The sequence below is a fragment of the Pseudophryne corroboree genome, chromosome 2, assembly GCF_028390025.1.
Source record: "Pseudophryne corroboree isolate aPseCor3 chromosome 2, aPseCor3.hap2, whole genome shotgun sequence".
In the NCBI taxonomy this organism is placed as follows: Eukaryota; Metazoa; Chordata; class Amphibia; order Anura; family Myobatrachidae; genus Pseudophryne; species Pseudophryne corroboree.
The window spans coordinates 808,090,839-808,116,973 of record NC_086445.1 but is presented as its reverse complement, the minus strand read 5'-3'; the positions used below and the strand labels follow the sequence as shown (position 1 = coordinate 808,116,973).

General features: G+C 42.7%; 1 protein-coding gene across 2 annotated transcripts in view; it reads right to left on the bottom strand.

Moving 5' to 3' along the window:
* ATG3 (autophagy related 3) overlaps positions 1-26,135 on the bottom strand; it is a 120,929-nt gene that overhangs the window by 28,978 nt on the left and 65,816 nt on the right. For both annotated transcript variants that reach the window (XM_063955641.1, XM_063955642.1), the window contains exons 5-9: positions 16,682-16,789; positions 15,711-15,760; positions 15,077-15,155; positions 14,202-14,236; positions 13,871-14,026 (exon numbers count right to left, since the gene is read on the bottom strand). In XM_063955641.1, the coding sequence (XP_063811711.1) occupies positions 13,871-14,026; positions 14,202-14,236; positions 15,077-15,155; positions 15,711-15,760; positions 16,682-16,789 (428 nt within the window). The remainder of the gene's footprint in view (positions 1-13,870; positions 14,027-14,201; positions 14,237-15,076; positions 15,156-15,710; positions 15,761-16,681; positions 16,790-26,135) is intronic.

The window sequence follows — 26,135 nt, the reverse complement described above, 5'->3', positions numbered from 1 at the left end:
AGTCACCACGGGACCATCAGGAATGTTTTGCCAACATTTTAATCATGTCAACATTTCATCAGTGTTGACATGAGGAGTGTCAGCATGGCCAATGTCAACATACCAAGTATGTTGATAAGTTGCATGTAGATATTCCCATGCTGACATAATGGGCAGTATTCAATTCTTTCGACCCCCATCCACACCCAGTCTATTTCTGCTGATGAATGTGGTATAATTTCAGCTCGCTACCACTGGAGTAGCGAGGCGCCCAACCCTTTACGCTGCTAAACCTGATTACTATGGGCTTGATATGCGCGATAATGGGGATCATTTTAGAAAGGAGATTGGGCGTGATATATCATTTGAATACCACCCACTGAATTTACATACTGAACCTATTATGACCATTAGCTTGCCAAGACACATATTTAATTCTCTCAGCTCATCTGTGCTTGTATTGCATGTAATGTAAAATAAGATTTTACTCACCGGTAAATCTATTTCTCGTAGTCCGTAGTGGATGCTGGGAACTCCGTAAGGACCATGGGGAATAGCGGCTCCGCAGGAGACTGGGCACAACTAAAGAAAGCTTTAGGACTACCTGGTGTGCACTGGCTCCTCCCACTATGACCCTCCTCCAGACCTCAGTTAGGACATTGTGCCCGGAAGAGCTGACACAATAAGGAAGGATTTTGAATCCCGGGTAAGACTCATACCAGCCACACCAATCACACCGTATAACTCGTGATATTATACCCAGTTAACAGTATGAAATATAACTGAGCCTCACTAACAGATGGCTCATAACAATAACCCTTTAGTTAGGCAATAACTATATACAAGTATTGCAGACAGTCCGCACTTGGGACGGGCGCCCAGCATCCACTACGGACTACGAGAAATAGATTTACCGGTGAGTAAAATCTTATTTCTCTGACGTCCTAGTGGATGCTGGGAACTCCGTAAGGACCATGGGGATTATACCAAAGCTCCCAAACGGGCGGGAGAGTGCGGATGACTCTGCAGCACCGAATGAGAGAACTCAAGGTCCTCCTCAGCCAGGGTATCAAATTTGTAGAATTTTGCAAACGTGTTTGACCCTGACCAAGTAACAGCTCGGCAAAGTTGTAAAGCCGAGACCCCTCGGGCAGCCGCCCAAGAAGAGCCCACCTTCCTCGTGGAATGGGCTTTCACTGATTTAGGATGCGGCAGTCCAGCCGCAGAATGCGCAAGCTGAATTGTGCTACAAATCCAGCGAGCAATCGTCTGCTTCGAAGCAGGAGCACCCAGCTTGTTGGGTGCATACAGGATAAATAGGGAGTCAGTGTTCCTGACTCCAGCCGTCCTGGAAACCTTAAATTTTCAAGGCCTTGACTACGTCCAGTAACTTGGAATCCTCCAAGTCCCTAGTAGCCGCAGGCATTACGATAGGTTGGTTCAAGTGAAACGCTGATACCACCTTAGGGAGAAACTTGGGACGAGTCCTCAATTTTGCCCTATCCATATGGAAAATCAGATAAGGGCTTTTACATGACAAAGCCGCCAATTCTGATACACGCCTGGCCGAAGCCAAGGCCAACAACATGACCACTTTCCACGTGAGATATTTTAAATGGGTGGTAGTCATGTGACCGCCGGTCGGCTGACCGACAGTCACATGACCTCCTCCGTGAGCCCGACGGCTCACTATCCCGATGGTCGGCATGCCGACCAACAGGGACTATTTCCACTCGTGGGTGTCCACGACACCCATAGAGTGGGAATAGAACCCGTGGCGACCGCAGGTCGCCACCGAGCCCGCAGCGTGGCGAGCCCGCAAGGGGCTTGCTGCACTCGCCCCTCCCCGCCGGGATCCCGGCGTCGGTATGCTGCCGCGATCCCGGCGTCGGTAAGGTGACCGGCGGTCAGGAGACCGCCGGTCACCCGTACTACACCCATTTTAAATCCACGGTTTTCAGTGGCTCAAACCAATGTGACATTAGGAAACTCAACACCACGGTGAGATCCCAAGGTGCCACCGGAGACACAAAAGAGGCTGAGTATGCAGCACTCCCTTAACAAAAGTCTGAACTTCAGGCAGTGAAGCCAGTTCTTTTTGGAAGAAAATGTACAGAGCCGAAATCTGGACCTTAATGGAAGCCAATTTTAGGCCCATAGTCACTCCTGACTGTAGGAAGTGCAGAAATCGACCCAGTTGAAATTCTTCTGTTGGGGCCTTCCTGGCCTCACACCAAGCAACATATTTTCACCATATGCGGTGATAATGTTGTACGGTCACATCTTTCCTAGCCCCAATCAGCGTAGGAATGACTTCCTCCGGAATGCCTTTTTCCTTTAGGATCCGGTGTTCAACCGCCATGCCGCCAAACGCAGCCGCGGTAAGTCTTGGAACAGACAAGGCCCCTGCTGCAGCAGGTCCTGTCTGAACGGCAGAGACCATGGGTCCTCTGAGATCATTTATTGAAGTTCTGGGTACCAAGCTCTTCTTGGCCAATCCGGAACCACGAGTATAGTTCTTACTCCTCTCCTTCTTATTATTCTCAGTACCTTAGGTATGAGAGGCAGAGGAGGGAACACATACACCGACTGGTACACCCACGGTGTCACCAGAGCGTCCCCAGCTATCGCCTGAGGGTCCCTTGACCTGGCGCAATATCTTTTTAGCTTTTTGTTGAGGCGGGACGCCATCATGTCCACCTGTGGCCTTTCCCAATGGTGTACAATCATTTGGAAGACTTCCGGATGAAGTCCCCACTCTCCCGGGTGGAGGTCGTGTCTGCTGAGAAAATCTGCTTCCCAGTTGTCCACTCCGGGAATGAACACTGCTGACAGTGCTAACACATGATTTTCCGCCCATCGGAGAATCCTTGTGGCTTTTGCCATCGCCATCCTGCTTCTTGTGCCGCCCTGTTGGTTTACATGGGCGACCGCCGTGATGTTGTCTGACTGAATCAGTACCGGCTGGTTTTGAAGCAGGGGTCTTGCTGGACTTAGGGCATTGTAAATGGCCCTCAGTTCCAGAATGTTTATGTGTAGGGAAATCTCCTGATTCGACCATAGTCCCTGGAAGTTTTTTCCCTGTGTGACTGCCCCCCAGCCTCGAAGGCTGGCATCCGTGGTCACCAGAACCCAGTCCTGTATGCCGAACCTGCGGCCCTCTCGAAGATGAGCACCCTGCAGTCACCACGGTAGAGATACCCTGGTCCTTGGAGACAGGGTTATCAGCCGATGCATCTGAAGATGCGATCCGGACCACTTGTCCAACAGGTCCCACTGAAAAGCTTTTGCATGGAACCTGCCGAATGGCATTGCTTCGTAGGAAGCTACCATTTTTCCCAGGACTCGCGTGCAGTGATGCACCGACACCTGCTTTGGATTCAGGAGGCCTCTGACTAGAGATGACAGCTCCTCGGCTTTCTCCTCCGGGAGAAACCCTTTTTTCTGGTCTGTGTCCAGAACCATCCCCAGGAACAGTAGACGTGTCGTAGGAACCAGCTGTGCTGTTGTAGCACTTCCCGAGATAGTGCTACCCCGACCAATAACTGCTCCTTGGACCTCGCCTTTATCAGGAGATCGTCCAAGTACGGGATAATTAAAAACTCCCTTTTTTTGAAGGAGTATCATCATTTCGGCCATTACCTTGGTAAATGCTCTCGGTGCCGTGGACAGACCGAACGGCAACGTCTGGAATTGGTAACGACAAACCTGTACCACAAAACTGAGGTACTCCTGGTGAGGATGGTAAATGGGGACATACCGGTCAGCATCCTTGATGTCCAGAGATACCATGTGATCTCCCTCGTCCAGGCTTGCAATAACCGCCCTGAGCGATTTCATTTTTAACTTGAACCTTCGTATATAAGTGTTCAAGGATTTCAATTTTAAAATTGGTTTCACCGAACCGTCTGGTTTCGGTACCACAACATTGTGGAATAGTAACCCCGGCCTTGCTGAAGGAGGGGTAGCTTGATTTTCACCTGCTGGAAGTACAGCTTGCTGATTTGAGGTAACGGCGAGAGGGAGTCGCCTCGAACTCCAGCTTGTATCCCTGTGATACTACATGCAGAACCCAGGGATCCACCTGTGAGCGAGCCCACTGGACGCTGAAGTTCTCGAGATGCGCCCCCCACCACACCTGGCTACACCTGTGGAGCCCCCGCGTCATGCGGTGGACTCAGAGGAAGCGGGGGAAGAATTTTGGTCCTGGGAACTGGCTGACTGGTGCAGCTTTTTCCCTCTTCCCTTGTCTCTGTGCAGAAAGGAAGCGCCTTTGACCCGCTTGCTTTTCTGAAGCCGAAAGGACTGTACCTGATAATACAGTGCTTTCTTAGGCTGTGAGGAAAACCTGAGGTAAAAAAGTTTTTCTTCCCAGCTGTTGCTGTGGATATGAGGTCCCAGAGACCATCCCCAAACAATTCCTCACTCTTATAAGGCAGAATCTCTATGTGCCTTATAAAGTCAGCATCACCTGTCCAGTGCCGGGTCTCTAATACCTTCCTGGCAGAATGGACATTGCATTAATTCAGGATGCCAGCCGGCAAAATATCCCTCTGTGCATCCCTCATATATAAGACGACGTCTTTAATATGCTCTTATGTTAGTAAAATAGTATCCCTGTCTGACAGGGTCACAGACCACGCTGCAGCAGCACTATCCATGCTGAGGTAATTGCAGGTCTCAGTCTAGTACCTGACTGTGTAAATACAGACTTCAGGATAGCCTCCTGCTTTTTATCAACAGGTACCTTCAAAGTGGCCGTATCCTAAGACGGCAGTGCCTTTGACAACGTGTGAGCGCCTTATCCACCCTAGGGGATATCTCCCAGCGTAACCTATCCTCTGGCGGGAAAAGGTACGCCATCAGTAACTTTTTAGAAATTACCAGTTTCTTATCAGGGGAACCCACGCTTTTTCACACACTTCATTCACTCATCTGATGGGGGAACAACACACTGGCTGCTTTTCCTCCCCAAACATAAAACCCTCTTTTAGTGGTACTTGGGTTAATGTCAGAAATGTGTAACACAATTTTTATTGCCGGGATCATGCAACGGATGTTCCTAGTGGATTGTGTATATGTCTCAACCTCGTCGACACTGGAGTCAGACTCCGTGTCGACATCTGTGTCTGCCATCTGAGGTAACGGGCGTTTTTTGAGCCCCTGATGGCCTTTGAGACGCCTGGGCAGGCGCGGGCTGAGAAGCCGGCTGTCCCACAGCTGTTACGTCATCCAGCCTTTTATGTAAGGAGTTGACACTGTCGGTTAATACCTTCCACCTATCCATCCACTCTGGTGTCGGCCCCACAGGGGCGACATCACATTTTTCGGCATCTGCTCCGCCTCCACATAAGCCTCCTCATCAAACATGTCGACACAGCCGTACCGACACACCGCACACACACAGGGAATGCTCTTACTGAGGACAGGACCCCACAAAGCCCTTTGGGGAGACAGAGAGAGAGTATGCCAGCACACACCAGAGCGCTATATAATTAACATTATAACTGAGTGAATTTTCCCCAATAGCTGCTTGTATAAACAATATTGCGCCTAAATTTAGTGCCCCCCCTCTCTTTTTAACCCTTTGAGCCTGAAAACTACAGGGGAGAGCCTGGGGAGCTGTCTTCCAGCTGCACTGTGAAGAGAAAATGGCGCCAGTGTGCTGAGGGAGATAGCCCCGCCCCTTTTTCGGCTGACTTTTCTCCCGCTTTTTTATGGATTCTGGCAGGGGTATTTATCACATATATAGCCTCTGGGACTATATATTGTGATTTTTTTTGCCAGCCAAGGTCTTAATATTGCTGCTCAGGGCGCCCCCCCCCCAGCGCCCTGCACTCATCAGTGACCGGAGTGTGAGGTGTGCATGAGGAGCAATGGCGCACAGCTGCAGTGCTGTGCGCTACCTTGGTGAAGACTGAAGTCTTCTGCCGCCGATTTTCCGGAACACTTCTTGCTTCTGGCTCTGTAAGGGGGCCGGCGGCGCGGCTCCGGGACCGAACATCAAGGCCGGTTCCTGCGGTCGATCCCTCTGGAGCTAATGGTGTCCAGTAGCCTAAGAAGCCCAAGCTACCACCAGTTAGGTAGGTTCGCTTCTTCTCCCCTTAGTCCCTCGCTGCAGTGAGTCTGTTGCCAGCAGATCTCACTGTAAAATAAAAAAACCTAAATATACTTTCTTTCTAGGAGCTCAGGAGAGCCCCCAGTGTGCATCCAGCTCAGCCAGGCACAGGATTCTAACTGAGGTCTGGAGGAGGGTCATAGTGGGAGGAGCCAGTGCACACCAGGTAGTCCTAAAGCTTTCTTTAGTTGTGCCCAGTCTCCTGCGGAGCCGCTATTCCCCATGGTCCTTACGGAGTTCCCAGCATCCACTAGGACGTCAGAGAAATTCAAATATAAAGATCACTGTTGTGAGCTGCCTCTATTGATATGCTAGTTAATCAGCAAGTAGAAAATCAAAATATCCAAGCTCCTAGAACAGAATTTACTGACCACTAGTGATGTCAGCCAACCAGTATAAGCTCTAGAGAACTGGAGCTTGCAGGCAATGTATGCAAACTGTAAACTGGGGGCTAGGTTATGTGCTGCACTCCAGCTGCTGTGGAACTACACATTACAGCATGATCTGCCACAGTTTTGTTGTATATGTCAAACCTTTTGCAGGACATGCTGAGGTGTGCAGTCCCATAGCAGTTGGATGCTGGACATTGCATACACTTGCTGAAATTATATTAATAATCTGTCTTTCTTGGTGAGGAAGTGGGTTTAAAATAGGATTGTCACATTTTCCAAGGTGCTTAGCCGAATTCTATGTGGAGCAGATTACTAAAGAGCTTGCCCACGTATAGGACAGAGGACACAACCATTTAGTAACTTTGTTGGTGGCGGATTTTTTTATTTATTTATTTAAATTGCTAAGTAAATAATAACTGTACTAGATCAAATAACAAAAGTGTTCTGTTTCAAAAATGATATCCCGAAACCCTATTTTCCTTTTTATATGCAATTTATGATTCAGCATATTTTAAATGTAGAGACCTGAAATCCTAACAGTGTTCAAATCTTACATTTTTGTGTTGCAATAGTTATTCGTTAATTCTTATGCAACTTTTTATTTTGTAATAGCGCAAAACAGGAAGAGTAGAAACATATTTCTAAAAAGAAACGTCTTTATTTTTGTGGACCACAGACTTAAACGCTTATTAAGGATATACAGATTATAGTAAGACAGGGTTACGTAGCATGTGGTCTGTAATGATTCATGTTTTACTACACCTATTATACAAATAAGTGACCTGTGAATGCTCCTCATCTTTGCCGCACTTTGAGGTCACTGCACTCATACAAACAGGCAAAACACTCCACTCCTCAACCGCTTTATCATTAATACAAAGGGCAGTATCCAAATTAGCCGCAGTAATTTACCACGACTTAATGGTCTACCGGGGGCTAGCCTATTATCACCGATAACCGGCGCTTATCCCCCAGATGCCGGCACTTATCTGGAATAGGTTTCAGCTGCCTCAGGCAGGCAAAGCCTAATCCCCGATAAGTGACCATTTTTTTACGCAAAAAGTGCAGCGCAAAAAAAAGACCTGCTGCTTTTCATGGAACCTATGTATTTTCGCACAAAAAACAAACAAACTGGTGTTTTTCGCACAAGGTAACTGGATAGGGGTGAACAGGGTGAACCCCCCCCCCCCCAAAAAAAAGCATCTGTTTTTCGCAACACTAAAGTTGCTAATTGGATAGCACCCAAAGTCTGACTCTAATCAACATAAACAGGAGCCCCGGGAAACAGCGGATTATTGTACTTGCCTATATTTAGTATGCCACCAACTTACACAGTGCTTACAGAGACTATCCGTCCTTCATAACAATCTCTGCCCCATTGAGCTTATAGTCTAAATTCCCTTACAGATGCACATACACAGGCACATTTTTGTCAATATACAATTAACCAACATGCAAGTTTTTGGGGTGTGGGAAGAAACCCATGCAAACACAGGGAGAACATAGGGCCCTGGTAGGGAATTAAGCTTGTGACCTCAGTGCTGTGAAGCAGCAATGCTAACCACTATGCCACAGTGCTAACCACTATGGCAGTGGTTCCCAAACTTTTTGAATCACGGCACCCTAGACTATCAGAATTGTTTTCAGGGCACCCAAGGCCAAAAGTTTCTTATTGAGAAATTTAGAAAGAAATATTAAATTAAGTAAATTGTGTTTAAATGGCTTCCTTAGGTTCAATTGTGTGGTGAGGGACAAGATTTGCTTCTGTTTGTCCTCAGATTTTAGGACTAGCAGTCACCAGCACTGTTTTTTTCTATAACATTGACCACAAATAATTTGAATTGGTGCTGGACCACCAACCTGAGGCACCCCTGCAAGTGTCCTGAGGCACCCCAGGGTGCCACGGAACACAGTTTGAGAACCACTGCACCAGGGTGACTTGGCAAAACACCAGGACTACTTCCCGTTTCCATTAATGCTTACCTACTCGTGTCCATGTAAAAAGTCATGATCATAGCCAGATCGCTTCGTAATGTTCAAGAATGTGGGAGGTGGAGCTCAAAAAGTTGGACATATTTGCCACCTAAACATACACATGGCAGTATCCAATTAGCTGCGGTAAATTACAGCTATCCAATTAGTCCCGATTCCAGCACTTATCAGGGACTTGGTTTCGCCGGCCTGACTCAGACGTAACTTTACTCGGATAAACCCGACATCTCTGGGCACGATAAAAAAAGCATAACTGAATATCATCCCCACCCTGATCTCCCGTCACTGTAGACCAAGTGCGATAAACAATTCCACCATATTCTCTAAACCTGAATATGGAATCCACCTAAAAAAATATACTTTAGCGTGGTCTAATTTTCTAGCAATAATATATATAAGAGGTAGAAGAGCTACCAAGAAGAGAGGCAAAGGTGAGAAACCTGTAGCTGAAAAAAAGATGGATGAGGGTATTTTTAACATCTCAAGCACTGCCCTGACACCTGTTGAGAAGGTAGTTTTGAAAAAAGGTCTGAATTATGCCCCCTCTTGTGGTCCGAATAAATTTAATTTGTATATAGATTTAGACCTTTACATGAGAAATTTGACGTTAAAACGCCACTTTCTGAGAAAATCAGATGCACCTATTAGAAACTGGGAAAATAAGAATTTGAGCACAGGCTCATTGTCTGGTTTAAAATCAAAATCTACGTATTACCCTGTTGAATCAAAGGGTCCTTATATAGAATTATTCTCTAAAATAGTGAAGAATGATATAGACAAAATCCCTTCCTCTCTGAAAAATAAAAACCTAACAAAAAAGGAATTTGAAGCTCTGAAAGGACTGGCTGATAATAAAAATTTAATCATTAAAAATGCTGACAAAGGGGGGGGGGGGGGGGGGGTAGTGGTTATGGATAGAGAGTACTACGAAAAAGAGGCCTATAATCTTTTACTAGATAAAGTCTCCTATTCTAAACTTGAAAAAGATCCTACAAATGTGTTCCTAGAAGAACTTGAAGTATTGCTGACTGAAGGTCTAAAGAATGGCAGTATTAATTTAGAGGAATATAATTATCTGCTTAATAAGAATCCAAGAGTGGCAACCTTTTACCATATTCCTAAGATTCATAAAAATCTGTCCCATCCCCCAGGTCGCCCCATCATTAGTGGAATTGGTTCACTGACGTCTAGACTCTCTGAATATATAGAAATATTTCTGAAAAAATATGTGGTAAAACTAGAATCTTATGTTCAGGACTCCACTCAAGTTTTGCAACTAGTCAGAGGTATAGAGTGGCAAAAAAAGTTCTTGTGGTGCACAATAGATGTACAATCTCTGTATACAGCTATCCCCCATAAAAAGGGAGTAGAAGCTGTAAGACAAACCTTGATCAATGATCCCGAAATGACTGAACATATGATTAATTTTCTGTGTAAGTGTTTGGAATTTGTGTTGAAACATAATTACTTTACCTTTTTAGATGAGTGGTTTATACAGCTGTGCGGGACTGCGATGGGCAGTATTTGTGCCCCAAGTCTAGCTAACCTTTATATGGGTCAGTGGGAAAGTGAAATATTGATTGGAGATATGAAAGAACATCTTGTTATTTTTAAGAGATATATTGATGATATCCTAATTATTTGGGATAGTAATGAAGTTGAATTTGAAAATTTTATGAGTAAAATCAACATAAATGAATTTAATCTCAAATTCACACATACTATAGGTGGGGAGCGAATAGAATTCCTTGACTTGGTACTTGATTCAACACAATCAGTTTATACTGGAGTAGTGGAAACATCCACACACTTTAAAAAGGTTGACAGCAATAGCTATTTGCAGTTTGATAGCTGTCACCTGGGCAGATGGAAAGAAAATATACCTCTTTCACAATTTACACGATTGAGAAGGAACTGCTCTAGAATAGAAAAATATGAAGAACAGTCAACCATTTACACTAATAGATTCCGTGACAGGGGTTATCCCACCAGCTTAGTAGAAAGAGCAAAATGCACAGCCAGAAGTAAGGAGAGGGAAGAATTGCTTCAATATAAGGAAAAAAAGAAATGGGGGGAGGATGATTCAAAACTACTATGCCCCTTTAGTACGCAATTTAATGATGCGAATAAGACAGTAGAGAAGATCTTACGGAAAAATTGGCATATATTACAAATGGATCCGATATTAGGTAAAAATCTTCCCACTAAGCCCACCATTGTCTATAGGAGAGCTAAGACAATAAAAAGCATGATTTCAAAGAGCTGTCTACAAAAAGTATCAGATGATCGCATACCAAGTAATAAGATAACACTTGGCAATATAAAAGGGTTTTATCCATGCGGATCATGTAAAATATGCCCACAGGGATTAAAAGGTGCAAAATACTTTGAAGGTAATATATCAAATGAACAACACCTGATTAACTCCTTTATTAATTGTAATTCATGCTATATTATCTAGTATCTACATGCTTATGTGCCCATGTGGGCTTAAATATATAGGGAAAACTAAAAGATCTTTAAAGATTAGGGTCCTCGAGCATTTGCGGAACATTAAAAATGGGGTAATGAACCATAGTGTGCCGAGACATTTCCACAAACATCACAATAGTGACCCAAAGGGATTGAGATTTAAGGGAATTGAACAAGTGATGCAAGACCAAAGAGGAGGTAGTCGTGACAAGAAACTGATTAAAAGGGAAACCTTTTGGATAATAACACTAAGTACTTTGATACCAAAGGGGTTAAATGAAAATTATGAACTGACGCCATTTATTGAGGAACGATGAATATGAGTTTATTGGTGATGAACCCTGTAGTCTGAGTGGTTCCCTATACCAATACCGCTTCTGACTTTGGTAACTTTTATAACAATTTAGAAAATATTGTGATCAGTTAATCTTAATTAAATATTAACTTATGAATACTAGCTGAGCAGAGTGCGCAGCGTGGTACTCGTGTGTAATCCTTTATAGGAAGTTACTATGTATAGAAATGCCATTTAATATGTCCCTTATACCTGCTGCTCTTTACATCTCTTACACTTGTGGCCCTTTATAAAGTAAATAAGGGTTATATAAAGTGTTGATTTAACGCTGTTAAATATCTCATCTTAATATGTTTAGGACCAAATGGAACATTGTAATAGAAGTGGTTTATTTTGTTTTTGTGAAATTTCTTGTAAAGTGCTCCCACACTAGACTGGCGAATGTCAGTCTTAATTGCTGATTAATCATCTTATTATTCACAAGTACCGCTCATATAATTAAATTAATGTTTATCCTTAAAGGATTGACTAAACTGCAATATGAAGGATAGCACTTCTTTAATCTGGGTCTCACTCGATCTAACTGCAGTATATTAAAAATATGTGTTTAAACAACTAGCCAGTTAATTGTATAATTTAACTTAATGAAAGACACTTGTTTCCAGACATGGACGGTCTATGGTGTGTGCACTGTGTGTATTTTAATTATTGGAAGTAGCTGATTGGTGAGAACTGTTTTAAAAGGTAATGTCTGACGTTCAGCAAGCCAGCCCTCTGACGAAGTCTGTGACGAAACGCGTAGGGGCGTGGCTTGCTGACGTGTGTGGTCGTGCCCCCTCCTGCCTCGGTGGTTATCGACGGGTGACGGTGTCCCGACGTGCGGCGGCTGTATCCAGCGGTCCAGCGGCACGGGGCTGAGGTCCTGTCTCAGGAGATCTGCCGGAGGTTTGGAGAAATTGCCGGGGGCATTTGTGTTATATATCATGTGGTATTAAGCCCACAGCGGAGTTTGTTCTGGTACGGGCATATATTGCTGTGTTTTAAACTACAGTGCGAGTGTGCTTTTATAATTAAAAATTGATTCTGCACTATGGAGCGCCCCCCCTGTCTTTCTTTTTAGATATATATATATATATATATATATATATATATATATATACATACATACATACATACATACATACATACATACATACATACACACACACATATATATACATATACATACATACATACATACATATACAGGTTGAGTATCCCTTATCCAAAATGCTTGGGACCAGAGGTATTTTGGATATCGGATTTTTCCGTATTTTAGAATAATTGCATACCATAATGAGATATCATGGTGATGGGACCTAAATCTAAGCACAGAATGCATTTATGTTTCATATACACCTTATACACACAGCCTGAAGGTCATTTTAGACAATATTTTTTATAACTTTGTACATTAAACAAAGTGTGTCTACATTCACACAATTCATTTATGTTTCTTATACACCTTATACACACAGCCTGAAGGTCATTTAATACAATATTTTAATAACTTTGTGTATTAAACAAAGTTTGCGTACATTGAGTCATCAAAAAACAAAGGTTTCACTATCTCACTCAAAAAAGTCCATATTTCGGAATATTTGGATATGGGATACTCAACCTGTAATAAATAAATATATAATATATATATATATATATATATATATATATATATATATATATATATATATATATACACACACACATATATACAAACACACACACACACACACAGTGCTAAATTACCTTCATTTAGGTATGGCTTATTAGATCTACTGTAAAAAGATACAGTCAATAGGTCAACCCCAAATGGTTGGCATGCAAAAGGTCGACAGGTAAAAGGTTGACATGAAAATGGTTGGCAAATGTTTTTGGGTGTTTTGTACGTTTCACCATATTTGAGCTAAATTAGTGGAAACGTGTACACTCGCCACGCTTTGGGCAAGGTGCCTCGCTCTGCTATCGCTGCACAGGTTACTGTTTCCAAACGTAGTCCGCATGAATGTTAAAGAAAAAAAAAAAAAGTGGATTTTTTTTTCCCATTTAAGAAATACAAAAACAAACAAAAAAACAAAAAACTTGTCAAAGTTAAGAACTGTCAACCTTTTACCTGTCGATCTTTTGACCCTGTTGACAATTTAGGGTCAGCCTATTGACTGTATCTTTTTACTGTAGACTATCAACCAGATACCCTTCACTTTTTACTTCTGACGCATCCAGTGTCTAAATGAGTATTACATGCATTCATTACACGTATATAAATAAAATATAGGCAATACATACTTAATGGTGCTGTAAACCTAAGCAAAAACAAATGCTGCTAACAGGATTTGCCAGCTGCGACTGTGTGTGCATGAAGATCAGTGCTATAATGAGATGCATGTAACAGCTCACAACCACGGGCTATCCCCTCTCTATGGCACAACAAAAAGCACTCCCCACCTTTCTTCATGCAAGTTAACACCTTGAAAAACACACTCAAAACTAAAACTCCTTATTTTTAGAGGTTTATCATAGAAATTGGAAACATACTTTTTCAGAATGTTATAACCAGTAGGACCTTGTTTATCCTTAATGACGTACCTCGTCGTAACCAAATAGCCAAAGTCTTGGTGTTTGGTAATACTTGTCATATGTGATGTAAAGGTCATATGTTCTGGTCTGTAAGATGGCATCTTCACTGCCAACATCAGCTTTTGGTTTGCTGGCCTCTATGATTTTACTTGTGTCCACAGTTGCCTAGTTTAATATGGGGAAAATCAAAAATATAAAAACGCAAGCCAGCTTCTCCTTTCTTGATAAAAAGTTTGCATACAACCTAACATTATGGCCGAGGTCTTTAATTCGCTTTCATTTAAGATGAAAAAATTCTATAACCACTGGTTTTTAAAATACTTGAGATTTGGCCGCGTACATCATCATGTTCCAGCAATCCGCTTTCTTCATATTCTGAAAAACAGAAGAAAAAAAAATATATATTATATTCTAAAATAAATTTTTATATATATATATATATATATATATATATATATATATATATATATATATATATATATATATATATATATATATATACACACACACACACACATACATACATACAGCTGAGAAAGACTATTAATAACTCTTAAAGAACATGTCAAACAAACTGAATATCTGTAATTGTTTTGTAAGAAGTCAGAACACCATTATCGTGCATACTTCATCTGTCTGTATATACTCAAAAAAGGTCCAACCAACTCTCACACCAGCCTACAACTTTATTGATTTTTATTACAGCTACCCAAGTAGCTGAAATTAGCAGTGAGCAAAACATAGATTTCCAGAACCAGGCTAACAAATCAAGGCGCTAGCAGGAACTTTAAACACCAGCAGTCAGTGATTTTGTTGGGCGCCTTGCTACCTGGCTTCTTTGGATCTGTCCAAAGCTGACAAACCCATAATAAGCAGAGAAATTGTTAATAAAAAAAAAAGAAAAAGAAAAAACCCTCAATCTAGGACACTTGCTTTCAAGTTACCAGTTCATAGCCTTATTTCAGTTCAAGGCATCTCAACTCTGGCCCTCAAATACCCACTTTCTTGGGAATGCATGCTATCATTAATGATCCCACTTAAATAAGGAATTAATCTATGCAGGATTAAAGATTTACTGAAAACATGCCCTGTTTTGGTTATTTTGGGATCATGGAGTTAACACTGTATATGTTGACAGAAAAAAGTATACACATTATTATATGATCTACAGAATAACACCCTTTAATTAGAAAATTGCAGTGCCCACTGATTTACCTTCCATATCTGCTGCTTCACCTTCCTCGTCATCATCGTCAGCATTGCATGCGTCATTGCTAGCAGCTTTCCCAGAATCCTTATAAAGATAAAGGCATGGTGTATGGCTTGCTTACAAGGATGTGGAAACAATACATCATATAAATTACAGTGTAATTGCAAACATCATTAGCCAGGGTTAATTACCACGGGCTAATCGATCTGCCAGGGCTATGCGATTATAGCCCTCGACAGCCCGCAGTTCACGTGGATTTCTGTTTGAGCCTGACGAGGCGCGAACAGAAATCAGTGTTAAAGGTTATGATCGCGGGTGCAAAAAGCCTATAACCTATAGCCAGGGGGATTTATGCTGGTCTATCGGTTAACATGCATTAGCGGCATTCACAGGGCAAGGAAAGGGGCTGTAGTAAAACAGCCCCAGGTGTTAAGCAATCACCCTTTTCCCAGTGTGGTAAATTACCGCATGTAATTAAATCCAGCCCTAAGAATGCTATTAGATCTATGTTAATTTTGAAAAAAACTTCACTGATTAGGATTGGTTACCTCAGACTAATCAGCAACAGCTTACTCTTTCTCAGTGTTCACACCATATTGTAATCTACCAGTTATGTGTCAGACTATTTCTTTATCTTACCTGGGTCTCAAGAGTTATTTCTTTCACTGCTTCAGTGATGCTGTTCACGCCTAATAGACAAAAAAAGTTATGGCACTAACATCGTACATAAAGGACAAACAGCAACTAAAGGCAGTGGCATACAAGTTGTCGTTTCAGAGAAAGATTAGTGACCAGTATAAAAATAGGATTCCTTGTTGGGAGACATGCTACACACAAATCCAAATAATTATGGTAGGAGGAAAAACTGTTGGCTTCAATTTGGGCAAATTTGATAAATTGCAGAGAGGGAGAGAAAGACTCGGTAAAATGTTTCATTTCAAATATAGACATTCAGTCATTGATTCATACAGCTCTTAAAAATAAAATGCTAAAAAAAAAGTTGGCAAACATTAAGACAGGTAGTATATCAATTGTGTCTGTGGTATTTCATATTCTGCAAATAGAAAATATACAGATTTAAAAATAATTCAATAATTTTCATTAGATTACTTACAAATGACCGCTAAATGCGGTTATTTTGTGGTTAGTAATTATATCACAAAATTGCTCTTGGCACCAGGTTATTAATGACAACGAATAAGACCCAGAGAAACTTGAAGAATGGAGAACTTGGAACCGAATATGGTGGCATATGTACTTTTAGTCTAACAGTGAAAGACACCTAAATATTACTGTCAAGTCAATAACCATCGACAAAAGTAATAACCTGGTATAATGTTTACACTTTAACTTTACACAAATGTACTAGTCCACATCCAGCGCCAGCATGTTTTATTACTTTTAGCTTACTGTAAAGGTAGAGGTCAAGTGTTTCTCTGATGGTTTCACATTAATGACTGGGAAGATTATCTTCAAAAGCTAAATATAATTTTTAAAGTAGGCCTACTGATCCCCCTTGAACATTGGAAAAAAAATGATCCCATTGATTAAAACTGTAAACTAAAAAGCAGCAAAAAGAAGAAAAAAAAAACTCCAAGAGCACAAAATACCTGAATGATGAAATGTATCAACCCATCCCCCGTCTCCATCATCCTCCTCTATAATGGCTTCTTGTTCATCTGAATATTCCATCTGTTTACATCTTTTGTAGCATGGTACTAAAGAAAAAAAGAAAAAAAAGAAAAAAGGATTTTAAGCATACAATTTAGAATAAGGACATTAAGATCATTCTTGTGAGATTGTAAATCTAAAATCAGTAGCCACAATCATCTAATTCACACAAGTCAAAAACAATTTATAAAAACAACTGGCAAGGGCTTAGCTGCAATTTATTACTCAAAAAGGATAAAGTGCACGCCCCCACTCAATGCTTCTTTTAGGGGGAAAAAAATAAAGAAAAAAATAAATAAAATAAAAATCACAGCTTTTCATTCCTTAACAACCTGACCACTTATCAAACACGCTATCGAATGCTACCTGAACCATCAAAATCTGTTGCGAAGTAGCTGCTCTCACAAACAAATTGCTACGCTGATTAAATATATCTAATATTTTTTTTTTTAATCAATACAAACAGCACAGTGGCATGAACTTTGCCAGACAGATTCCAGGTAACTAATACAAGTGTTGCATGCCATGTAAAACAAAAACACTTATACAGGTTGAGTCTGCCATATCCAAAATGGTTGGGACCAAAAGTAATTGGATATTGCATTTCACTGTATTTTGGAATATTTGGGGAATGGAGCCAAGTCTAAACACAAAATGCATTTATAATTTCATATACTCGTAGCCTAAAGATAATGCTATTCAATATTTAATAATTTTGTGCATTAAACAAGTTTGTGTACATTGAACTATCAGAAAGCAAAGGTGCCACTATCTCAGTCGCGCACAGAAATAAAATAGTACAGGTTGAGTATCCCATATCCAAATATTCCGGAATATTCTGAAATACGGACTTTTTTGAGTGAGAGTGAAATAGTGAAACCTTTGTTTTTTGATGGCTCAATGTACACAACCTTTGTTTAACACACAAAGTTATTAAAAATATTGTATTAAATTACCTTTAGGCTGTGTGTGTATAAGGTGTATATGAAACATAAATGATTTGTGTGAATGTATACACATTTTGTTTAATGCACAAAGTTATAAAAAATATTGGCTAAAATTACCTTCAGGCTGTGTGCATAAGGTGTATATGTAACATAAATGCATTCTGTGCTTAGATTTAGGTCCCATCACCATGATATCTCATTATGGTATGCAATTATTCCAAAATACGGAAAAATCAGATATCCAAAATACCTCTGGTCCCAAGCATTTTGGATAAGGGATACTCAACCTGTAATTACCTACCGGTAAATCCTTTTCTCGTTGTCCGTAGGGGATACTGGGAATCCATTAAGTACCATGGGGTATAGACGGGTCCACTAGGAGCCATGAGCAATTGATAGAGTGCACTGGCTCCTCCATCTATGCCCCTCCTACCAGACTCCGTTTAGGAAACTAGGAGACGGACATACTTTGAGAGAAGGATAGATAAGGAAAGTGGTGAGATTATGAACCAGCACACACAAAACATGAGGAAAGCCATTGTAACCAAACTTGAAACAGGAACAGCCACAGCTGAACAAACCGGAATACTTAACCAAGTAAGAGTGCAGGAAGAACGAAGCACCGCGCGGGCGCCCGGTATTCCCTACAGACTACGAGAGAAATATTTACCGGTAGGTAATTAAAATCCTATTTTCTCTTACGTCCTAGGGGATACTGGGAATCCATTTACTACCATGGGGGAAGTACCAAAGCTCGTAAACCGGGTGGGAGAGTGCGGAGCTTACTGCAGAACTGATTGGCTTCTGCGGACCTTCAGTTTGGTCAAAGTATCGAACTTGTAAAACTTTGCAAACTTGTGCGAACCTGACCAAGTAGCTGCTCGGCAGAGCTATAAAGCCGAGACACCTCGGTCAACCGCCCAAGAAGAACCCACTGACCTGGTAGAGTGGGTCTGTACAGATTTTGCAAACCTAATTTTATTGGGATGATAGAGAATGAACAGGGAGTCCGATTTCCTGTGACGAGCTGTCCTCCTTACATACACCTTCAAAGCCCTCACAACATCCAAAAGACTTTGAAGTAGCAGAGGTGTCCGTAACAACCGGAACCACAATAGGTTGGTTGATGTGAAACGCAGACACCACCTTAGGAAGAAATTGCTGATGAGTTCTGAGTTCAGCCCTCATGGAAAATTAGGTAGGGGCTCCTGTGAGACAACGCCCCTAGCTCCAACACACATCTTGCTGAAGCCAAGACCAACAGTGTGACGGTCTTCCACGTAAAGTACTTTACGCCTACCTCCTGTAACGGTTCAAACCAGTCTGACTGGAGGAACTGCAGCACCAAATTGAGATCCCAAGGTGCCGTGGGAGGCACAAAAGGAGGTTTTATGTGCAGAACACCTTTTAAGAACGTCTGGACCTCAGGGAGAGAAGCCAATTGTTTCTGAAAGAAAATAGACAAGGCCGAAATCCGTACTTTTATGGAACCTAGACGTAGACCCACATCCACTCCCGACTGCAGAAAAAGCAGGAAACGTCCCAGATGAAATTCCACCGCAGAATATGGTCTGCTCTCACACCAAGACATATTTCTTCCAAATATGGTGGTAATGTTTAGACGTTACCCCCTTCCTGGCTTGGATCATAGTCTGGATGACCTTGTCAGGAATCAATCTCCTGGCTAAAATCAGCCGTTCAACTTCCATGCCGTTAAACGTAGAGAAGTGATTGAACCTTTTACTTTTATTCATTTTAGAATTCTTGGGATCAGCGGAAGTGGAGGAAACACGTACACCAGCTGGTAGACACGGAGTTGTCAGAGCGTCTACCGCCACTGCTTGTGGGTCCCTCGACCTGAAACAATACCGCTTGAGCTTCTTGTTGAGTCGAGAGGCCATCATGCTGTTTTGTGGATATCCCCACTGACGTGTCAACCACCGGAACACCTCCGGGTGAAGACCCCACTCCCCCGGGTGCAGGTCGTGTCTGCTGAGGAAGTCTGCTTCCCAGTGGTCTACTCCCGGAATGAAGACTGCTGACAACGCCACGGCGTGTTTTTCCTCCCAGAGGAGAATTCTTGATACCTCTGACATTGCAGCTCTGCTTTTCGTTCCACCCTGACTGTTTACGTACGTCACTGCCATCACATTGTCCGACTAAAACTGAATGGCCTGATTCTGAAGAAGAGATGAGGCCTGCAGAAGGGCGTTGTATATAGCCCTGAGTTCCAGAATGTTTATCGGAAGGATGACTTCCTGACTTGACCACTTCCCTGAAACTGCACCCCCTGGGTGACTGCGCCCCAACATCTGAGGCTTGCGTCTGTGGTTAGCAGAATCCAATTCTGAATCCCGAACCTCTGACCCTCGACTAGGTGAGAAGTCTGTAGCCACCACAGGAGGGAGATCCTGGCTTTCGGCGACAGACGAATCCTCTAGTGCATGTGAAGATTCAATCCGGACCATTTGTCCAACAGATAAAGCTGGAAGGGCCTCGCATGAAACCTTCCGTACTGAATCGCCTCGTAAGAGGCCACCATTTCCCCCAGAAGGTGAATGCACAGATGCACCGAGATCCGGGTTGGCTTCAGGACAGCCCGAACCATTGACTGGATTACCATTGCCTTTTCCAAGGGAAAGAACACTTTCTGAGACTCTGTGCCCAGTATCACTCCCAGGAAAGGAAGCATCTGTGTTGGTTCTAGGTGAGATTTTGGTAGGTTCAGAATCCACCCGTGATTCCAGAGTACTCTGGTTGAGAGGCCAATGCTGTCCAACAACCGCTCCCTGGACAGTATCTTTAACAGAAGATCAACCAGGTACGGAAATATGTTCATGCCCTGTTTGCCGAGTAGAAACATCATCTCTGCCATCACTTTGGTGAACACCCTCGGTGCCGTGGAGAGACCAAATGGCAGGGCCTGTAACTGGTAGTGACAGTCCTGCAATGCAAACCGTAGCTAAGCCTGATGAGGCGGCCAGATCGGAATGTGAAGGTACGCATCCTTGATATCCAGAGACACTAGGAATTCCCACTCCTCCAGACATGAGATCACCTCTCTCAGAGACTCCATCTTGAATTTGAACACTCGTAAGTATGGGTTCAATGACTTGAGATTCAGAATCGGTCTTACCGAACCGTCCGGTTTCGGTACTATAAACAAGTTGGAATAGTACCCCTTGTTTTGCAGATGAGGTAGAACTGGATCAATGATTTGAGTCTGTACCAGTTTTTGAATGGCATCCTGTAAAGTTATACTTTCCTCTTGTGAAAATGGTACGCCTGATTTGAAGAATCTGTGATGTGGGAGCTCCTGGAACTCCAGTCTGTAGCCCTGGGAAAAAACATCTATGACCCAGGGATCCTGGCACGAACTTGTCCAGTTGTGACTGAAGAATTTTAGCCGGGCTCCCACCTGCCAGTCTTCCAGGCATCGCGGTCCACAGTTATGCTGAAGGTTTTGAGGAAGTAGAGCCTGAGCCCTGTTCCTGTGAACCAGCAGTTGCTGTTTTGCGTGGTTTACCTCTAGCGCCTCTGGTGGCCGTAAAAGAACCTCTGGGTTTGCCCCTAAACTTGGCAGTCTGAAAGGACTGTAAATTGGAACCTGCGTAGGCCTTTCTAGCTGGGGAAGCTGCAGAAGGAAGGTATGTGGACTTACAGTAGCTTTGGAGATCCATTTGTCTCGTTCATCTCCAAATAAGGCCTCGCCTGTGAAAGGTAGGCCTTCCACGCCTTTCCTGGAGTCCGCATCCGCCGTCCACTGGCGTAGCCATAGACTCCTGCGCGCAGACACTGTCATATCCATAGTGCATGCATTAAGTACCGTAAGCCTATTTCTTTTATGACAGGAAAAGTCACCGGGTAATACCTCCTTAATCGGCTATTAGCAAATTCCGATGTTTTTGCAGTAAGAGTGTCCTCAGTGATAGAATGGTGAGAGTCCACTTTATATGGAAATCCGGAATTAGTCTGGTTCCAAATCAGCCACAGCACAGATGAAGGCAGAGGATAAATTCCAATGGCAAGAGTGACCAAAAAAATGCCAGCAGTCCAGCGATCCCAAAGGCAGGTATACACAAAGCAAGCTCAACGCGTTTCACTGGTAGATCAAGTCCAGCTTCCTCAGGATGAGCATGAGGAAGCTGGACTTAATCTACCAGTGAAACGCGTTGAGCTTGCTTTGTGTATACCTGCCTTTGGGATCGCTGGACTGCTGGCATTTTTTTGGTCACTCTTGCCATTGGAATTTATCCTCGGCCTTCATCTGTGCTGTGGCTGATTTGGAACCAGACTAATTCCGGATTTCCATATAAAGTGGACTCTCACCATTCTATCACTGAGGACACTCCTACTGCAAAAACATCGGAATTTGCCAATAGCCGATTAAGGAGGTATTACCCGGTGACTTTTCCTGTCAGAGTGAATCCTAGCCAGCCTATATGAAAAACCAGTATAATATGATACTGATAATGTCAAATATTACCTTTAAACATAAGCTATATACTATTTACGGACTAAGTACGCTATTGGCGCACAGAGTACCATAAGGGTACGCACTTAGCGTAGCAGACGCTAGGCCGTGGGCGCGACGCACGAGCGACACGTACGCTCACAGACTCACGCTTAGTATCGAACACGCTAAAGGCGTCCCGAGTACCGTAATGCTACGCTATCAGCGTAGCGGACGCTGCGCCGTGCGAGTGAGACACGAGCGGCGCAGACGCTCACAGAATGACACACAGTAAACCTTGTTAACAACACACAGTAAGGGTATGCTTATACTCAAAACCTTAGCAATGTAATACTACAATGATGTAACGCTTTTTAACCTTGATAATATGAAAGCTGTTTGAGCGATTGAGACGCTAAGAAAACCCTTTACAGTAACTAGTGAAAACACAAGACCTGGTTTGGATTTAAAAACCACTCCGGCTCTAACACCTTCGTGGATGATTCTTTAGAGTAAAAAGGGAAAAACAGTACAGCTTATACACTACAAAACTAACATCAAAATCTAAACAGAATAACAAGGAATAATATGAACAATAGCATACAATTACAAACACAAGCAAACAGAATGAGAATAAATGGCAAACACTAAGGATAACAAAATGGCTACAGAGAACAATACATACGTGGGAATGATTCGCAAGCGCGTCCTGGATCCAGCCCTCAGCATTCAATGAGAAAGCCTTTCAGAGAGAGTGAGTGACTGGCCCAGGCAATGGTGGTCCTTATATACACAGCATACAGTAACAATACAATGGTCCCTATAATCTCATTGTTCATTGGACACAGGAATGTGTCTCTGCATTATAACAAAAGGTCATAGGTGGGTTTGAACCGGTGGGCTGTGTCTTTCTCCAACTGCTCAGGTGGGACGTATCCTCAGGATTCCCGCCGCATGGATAATGAACAGCAAATACAGTAAATGTCCATAAACTACTTTTGTACATAACTATACGCAGGAGCGAGCAATCTTTTCCTAACCAACACCGAAATGTTACCATTAAAATACTCTACAGCTGGATACTAGACACCACTGTTCAACCTTTATCTGACCCTTCCTATCATGCAAAGAGGGATCTCTCTGTCCAAGAACCGTTTAAACTAAACATACTTGCTGACATTGTTAAGGGGAATATTATCTATAAAACACACTATATGGGTTAAATATGTTGCGATCGAGTCGCTCGCTAGACGCTTACAAACTCCGCCGTAAATACACATCTCCATGCGCAGGAGACATTGGAGCGTCCCCTACGCAAACTGAGGGGATGCGTACGCACGGGGGAGTGGGTGCACGAGCAGCGGGCATGTGCATTGGGGTTAGTACAAGGCATGTGAATCATGATATTTTTCGACTTTGACAGTCGAACCTTTGGCAGTCAACAATAACTGCCACTATCTAAACAATTAAGCAGAAAAATATATATTACCATGAAATACCTTATTATGATTGGGAGTAGGGAGGAGAGGAGAAGGTGGGAAATGTATGACCTAGTGAGATAGTAAAAAGCATGTATGTATGAAATCCATGTCTGAGGGGTCATGTATCATTGTGCCGTACATGTTCTAAAAAAAAAAAAAATAAGCTTCGAGGTATTGCGAAGTATACATTGAATCCTTCTTATCCCGTATTAAGGGTCTGTAAGTGGGCTAACAAACTCTACCGAGCTCTTTTCTGCTTTTTTTGTTTCAACAAATGGGGTGCACATTAGTTGATGATACATGAAGGGGGGGAAATATGTGAGTGCTAATATATGTGCCTATATTACCTGTCGACTATGTGTGTCACTACCTGAAGATAGTAGAGATGAAGATAAGAAACATGCGGTATAAATGCATTCATATGATATTGTATGTGATTGTCCTTGGATGTCTTGTTGAAGTCTTGTTGATGTCTTGTCCAGGTTGCTGTATCTTTGCTGTAAATGGCAAGCAAAGTTTTTCAAGTGTCCATAAAGTTAAAGTCTCTAAAAGTTCATCAAATGTCTGTATAAAAGTTCATCAGTGGTTTGTATAAAGGGTCATCAAAATCTTCTTCCGAGTCAGTGTCTTTTTACCTTGGAGAAAAACAAAGGAGAAACAGGTGAAAGAAACGGACCGTGGAATCACATTTTATCACAGCATTGTCTCGATTGATGGGTCATAAATTAAACCAGTTGTTGTTACAATGCCCTCGCTCCTCAAACTCATCAATTTGGTACTGCGCTTGCAATTCATTAAAATCCGAACACATCTGAATATCAATCCAATCATTATGACAACTCCTAGGATACATAAGAGGAATTTCCCTACAGTAACGATAACATTTTGGGCCCATTCTCCTAAACCTGAGAACCAATTGCGTGGGTCCAACCATGATACCCAGCCGGTCAGTTCATTACTCACAGAAGTAAGGGTAAGGTTGTGCCTCCTTCGGAACTCCCACTTCAATTGCAAGATATCGTCCATCTTTTGATCTATGACCTCGGTTGGGTCATCAGTGCTGTTTGTGATATACGTACAGCACTTTACACCATACTGAGTGGCTAGGGTAACACAATACCCGCCTGTCACTGCTGTGATGTAATTTAGAACCATCCTGTGCTGGATCAGTTCCGTTTTGTAGGCTTGCAATTCTCTCCCAGTATACCTAAAGGTGTCATCATACATCTTGGTGATATTGTCTATCAGGTTCGCTAGCGCAGTTATATACCTAAAATTTATAACTCCTCTGGCGGTACGGGTGATATCTAGCGCGAGTAGGAGTTGAATCCCGGTGGATTCGTGGATCAAATCAGAGGCTGCATGCTCTGTCCTATCTATAAGGTGTCTTTTTACAATGTGTTCGTAATGGGTGTGAGTGTAAGGAGCTTGAGCATTGCGGTGAACGTCTTTCATTCTATCATGGGTAATGATCATTACTTCCGGTAACACTCTTCCAATGTAACACAATCCCTCTGAGTTTGGGGCAAGCCACTTATACGCCTTCCTCCCACATATGAAATATGCATCATCGGGGAGGACATATGGGACAGAATATGACATCACCATATTACAAACCTTCCAGGTGAAAAATCCTATCCCTAACTCTCTCATTTGTCTAGTACACGCATCAGGCTGTATGATATGCGCACAGTATCCTGGTGATACTTCTCCAACTCGCATGGGCTTACTTCCTAGAGTGTACCTATACTGAAAATATCTCCCACTGTTGGCTGTTTGGCGTATAAGCTCTGAGTCTACGGGCATTCTATCGGCTCTGTGTGAAAATGCCATGGTTTGGTTGTTCCATGTCACTTCCCAATTTCCCGGCTTTCGGGAATTGGAAATGTTAAAACATTTTAGGGACCTATCCACATGATATTGGTGGAGCTTCAAACTAGGAGGCCTAGAAATATTAAATTTCTTGTCCACCGGTCTCCCACCCCTTAATTCAAGTACCTCATCTATCGTTAAAGAGTATGGCACCAGTCCTGACTTTCTATGACCTTGAGGTACTTGTGAGCACACCCAGCATTCCGTTTGGTTTAAAACCTTACCCACTAATGAGTGATAGTCACTCAATGGATGACTGTCCATATTGATATTAATGCTGGACTGACATCTCTGGATGCACCCGTCCTCAACTATGTTGTCACAATTCCTACAGATACAACTCTCTTCAGCTAACAATCCTTCACAATGTCTGTTAGTGTCATGGCTACCAGATCGTTTTCTGATACTCACCTTTACTCGGTGATTGTGTTGCTCTCGGAATTCTACGAATCCATCCTGGTCATCAGAACCCATTCCAGATCCTTTCTCGACCTCACTGGTACTCTCACCGAAATAGACTGCTCTGGTCAACAACAGGGTCAACAGGAAAACACGGAATGCAGTCTCTTGGGGCAAGTCCATCTTGCAGGAGGAGAAAGAGTGGTAACGGGGGAAAAGAAAATAATTGAAGGGAAAGAAA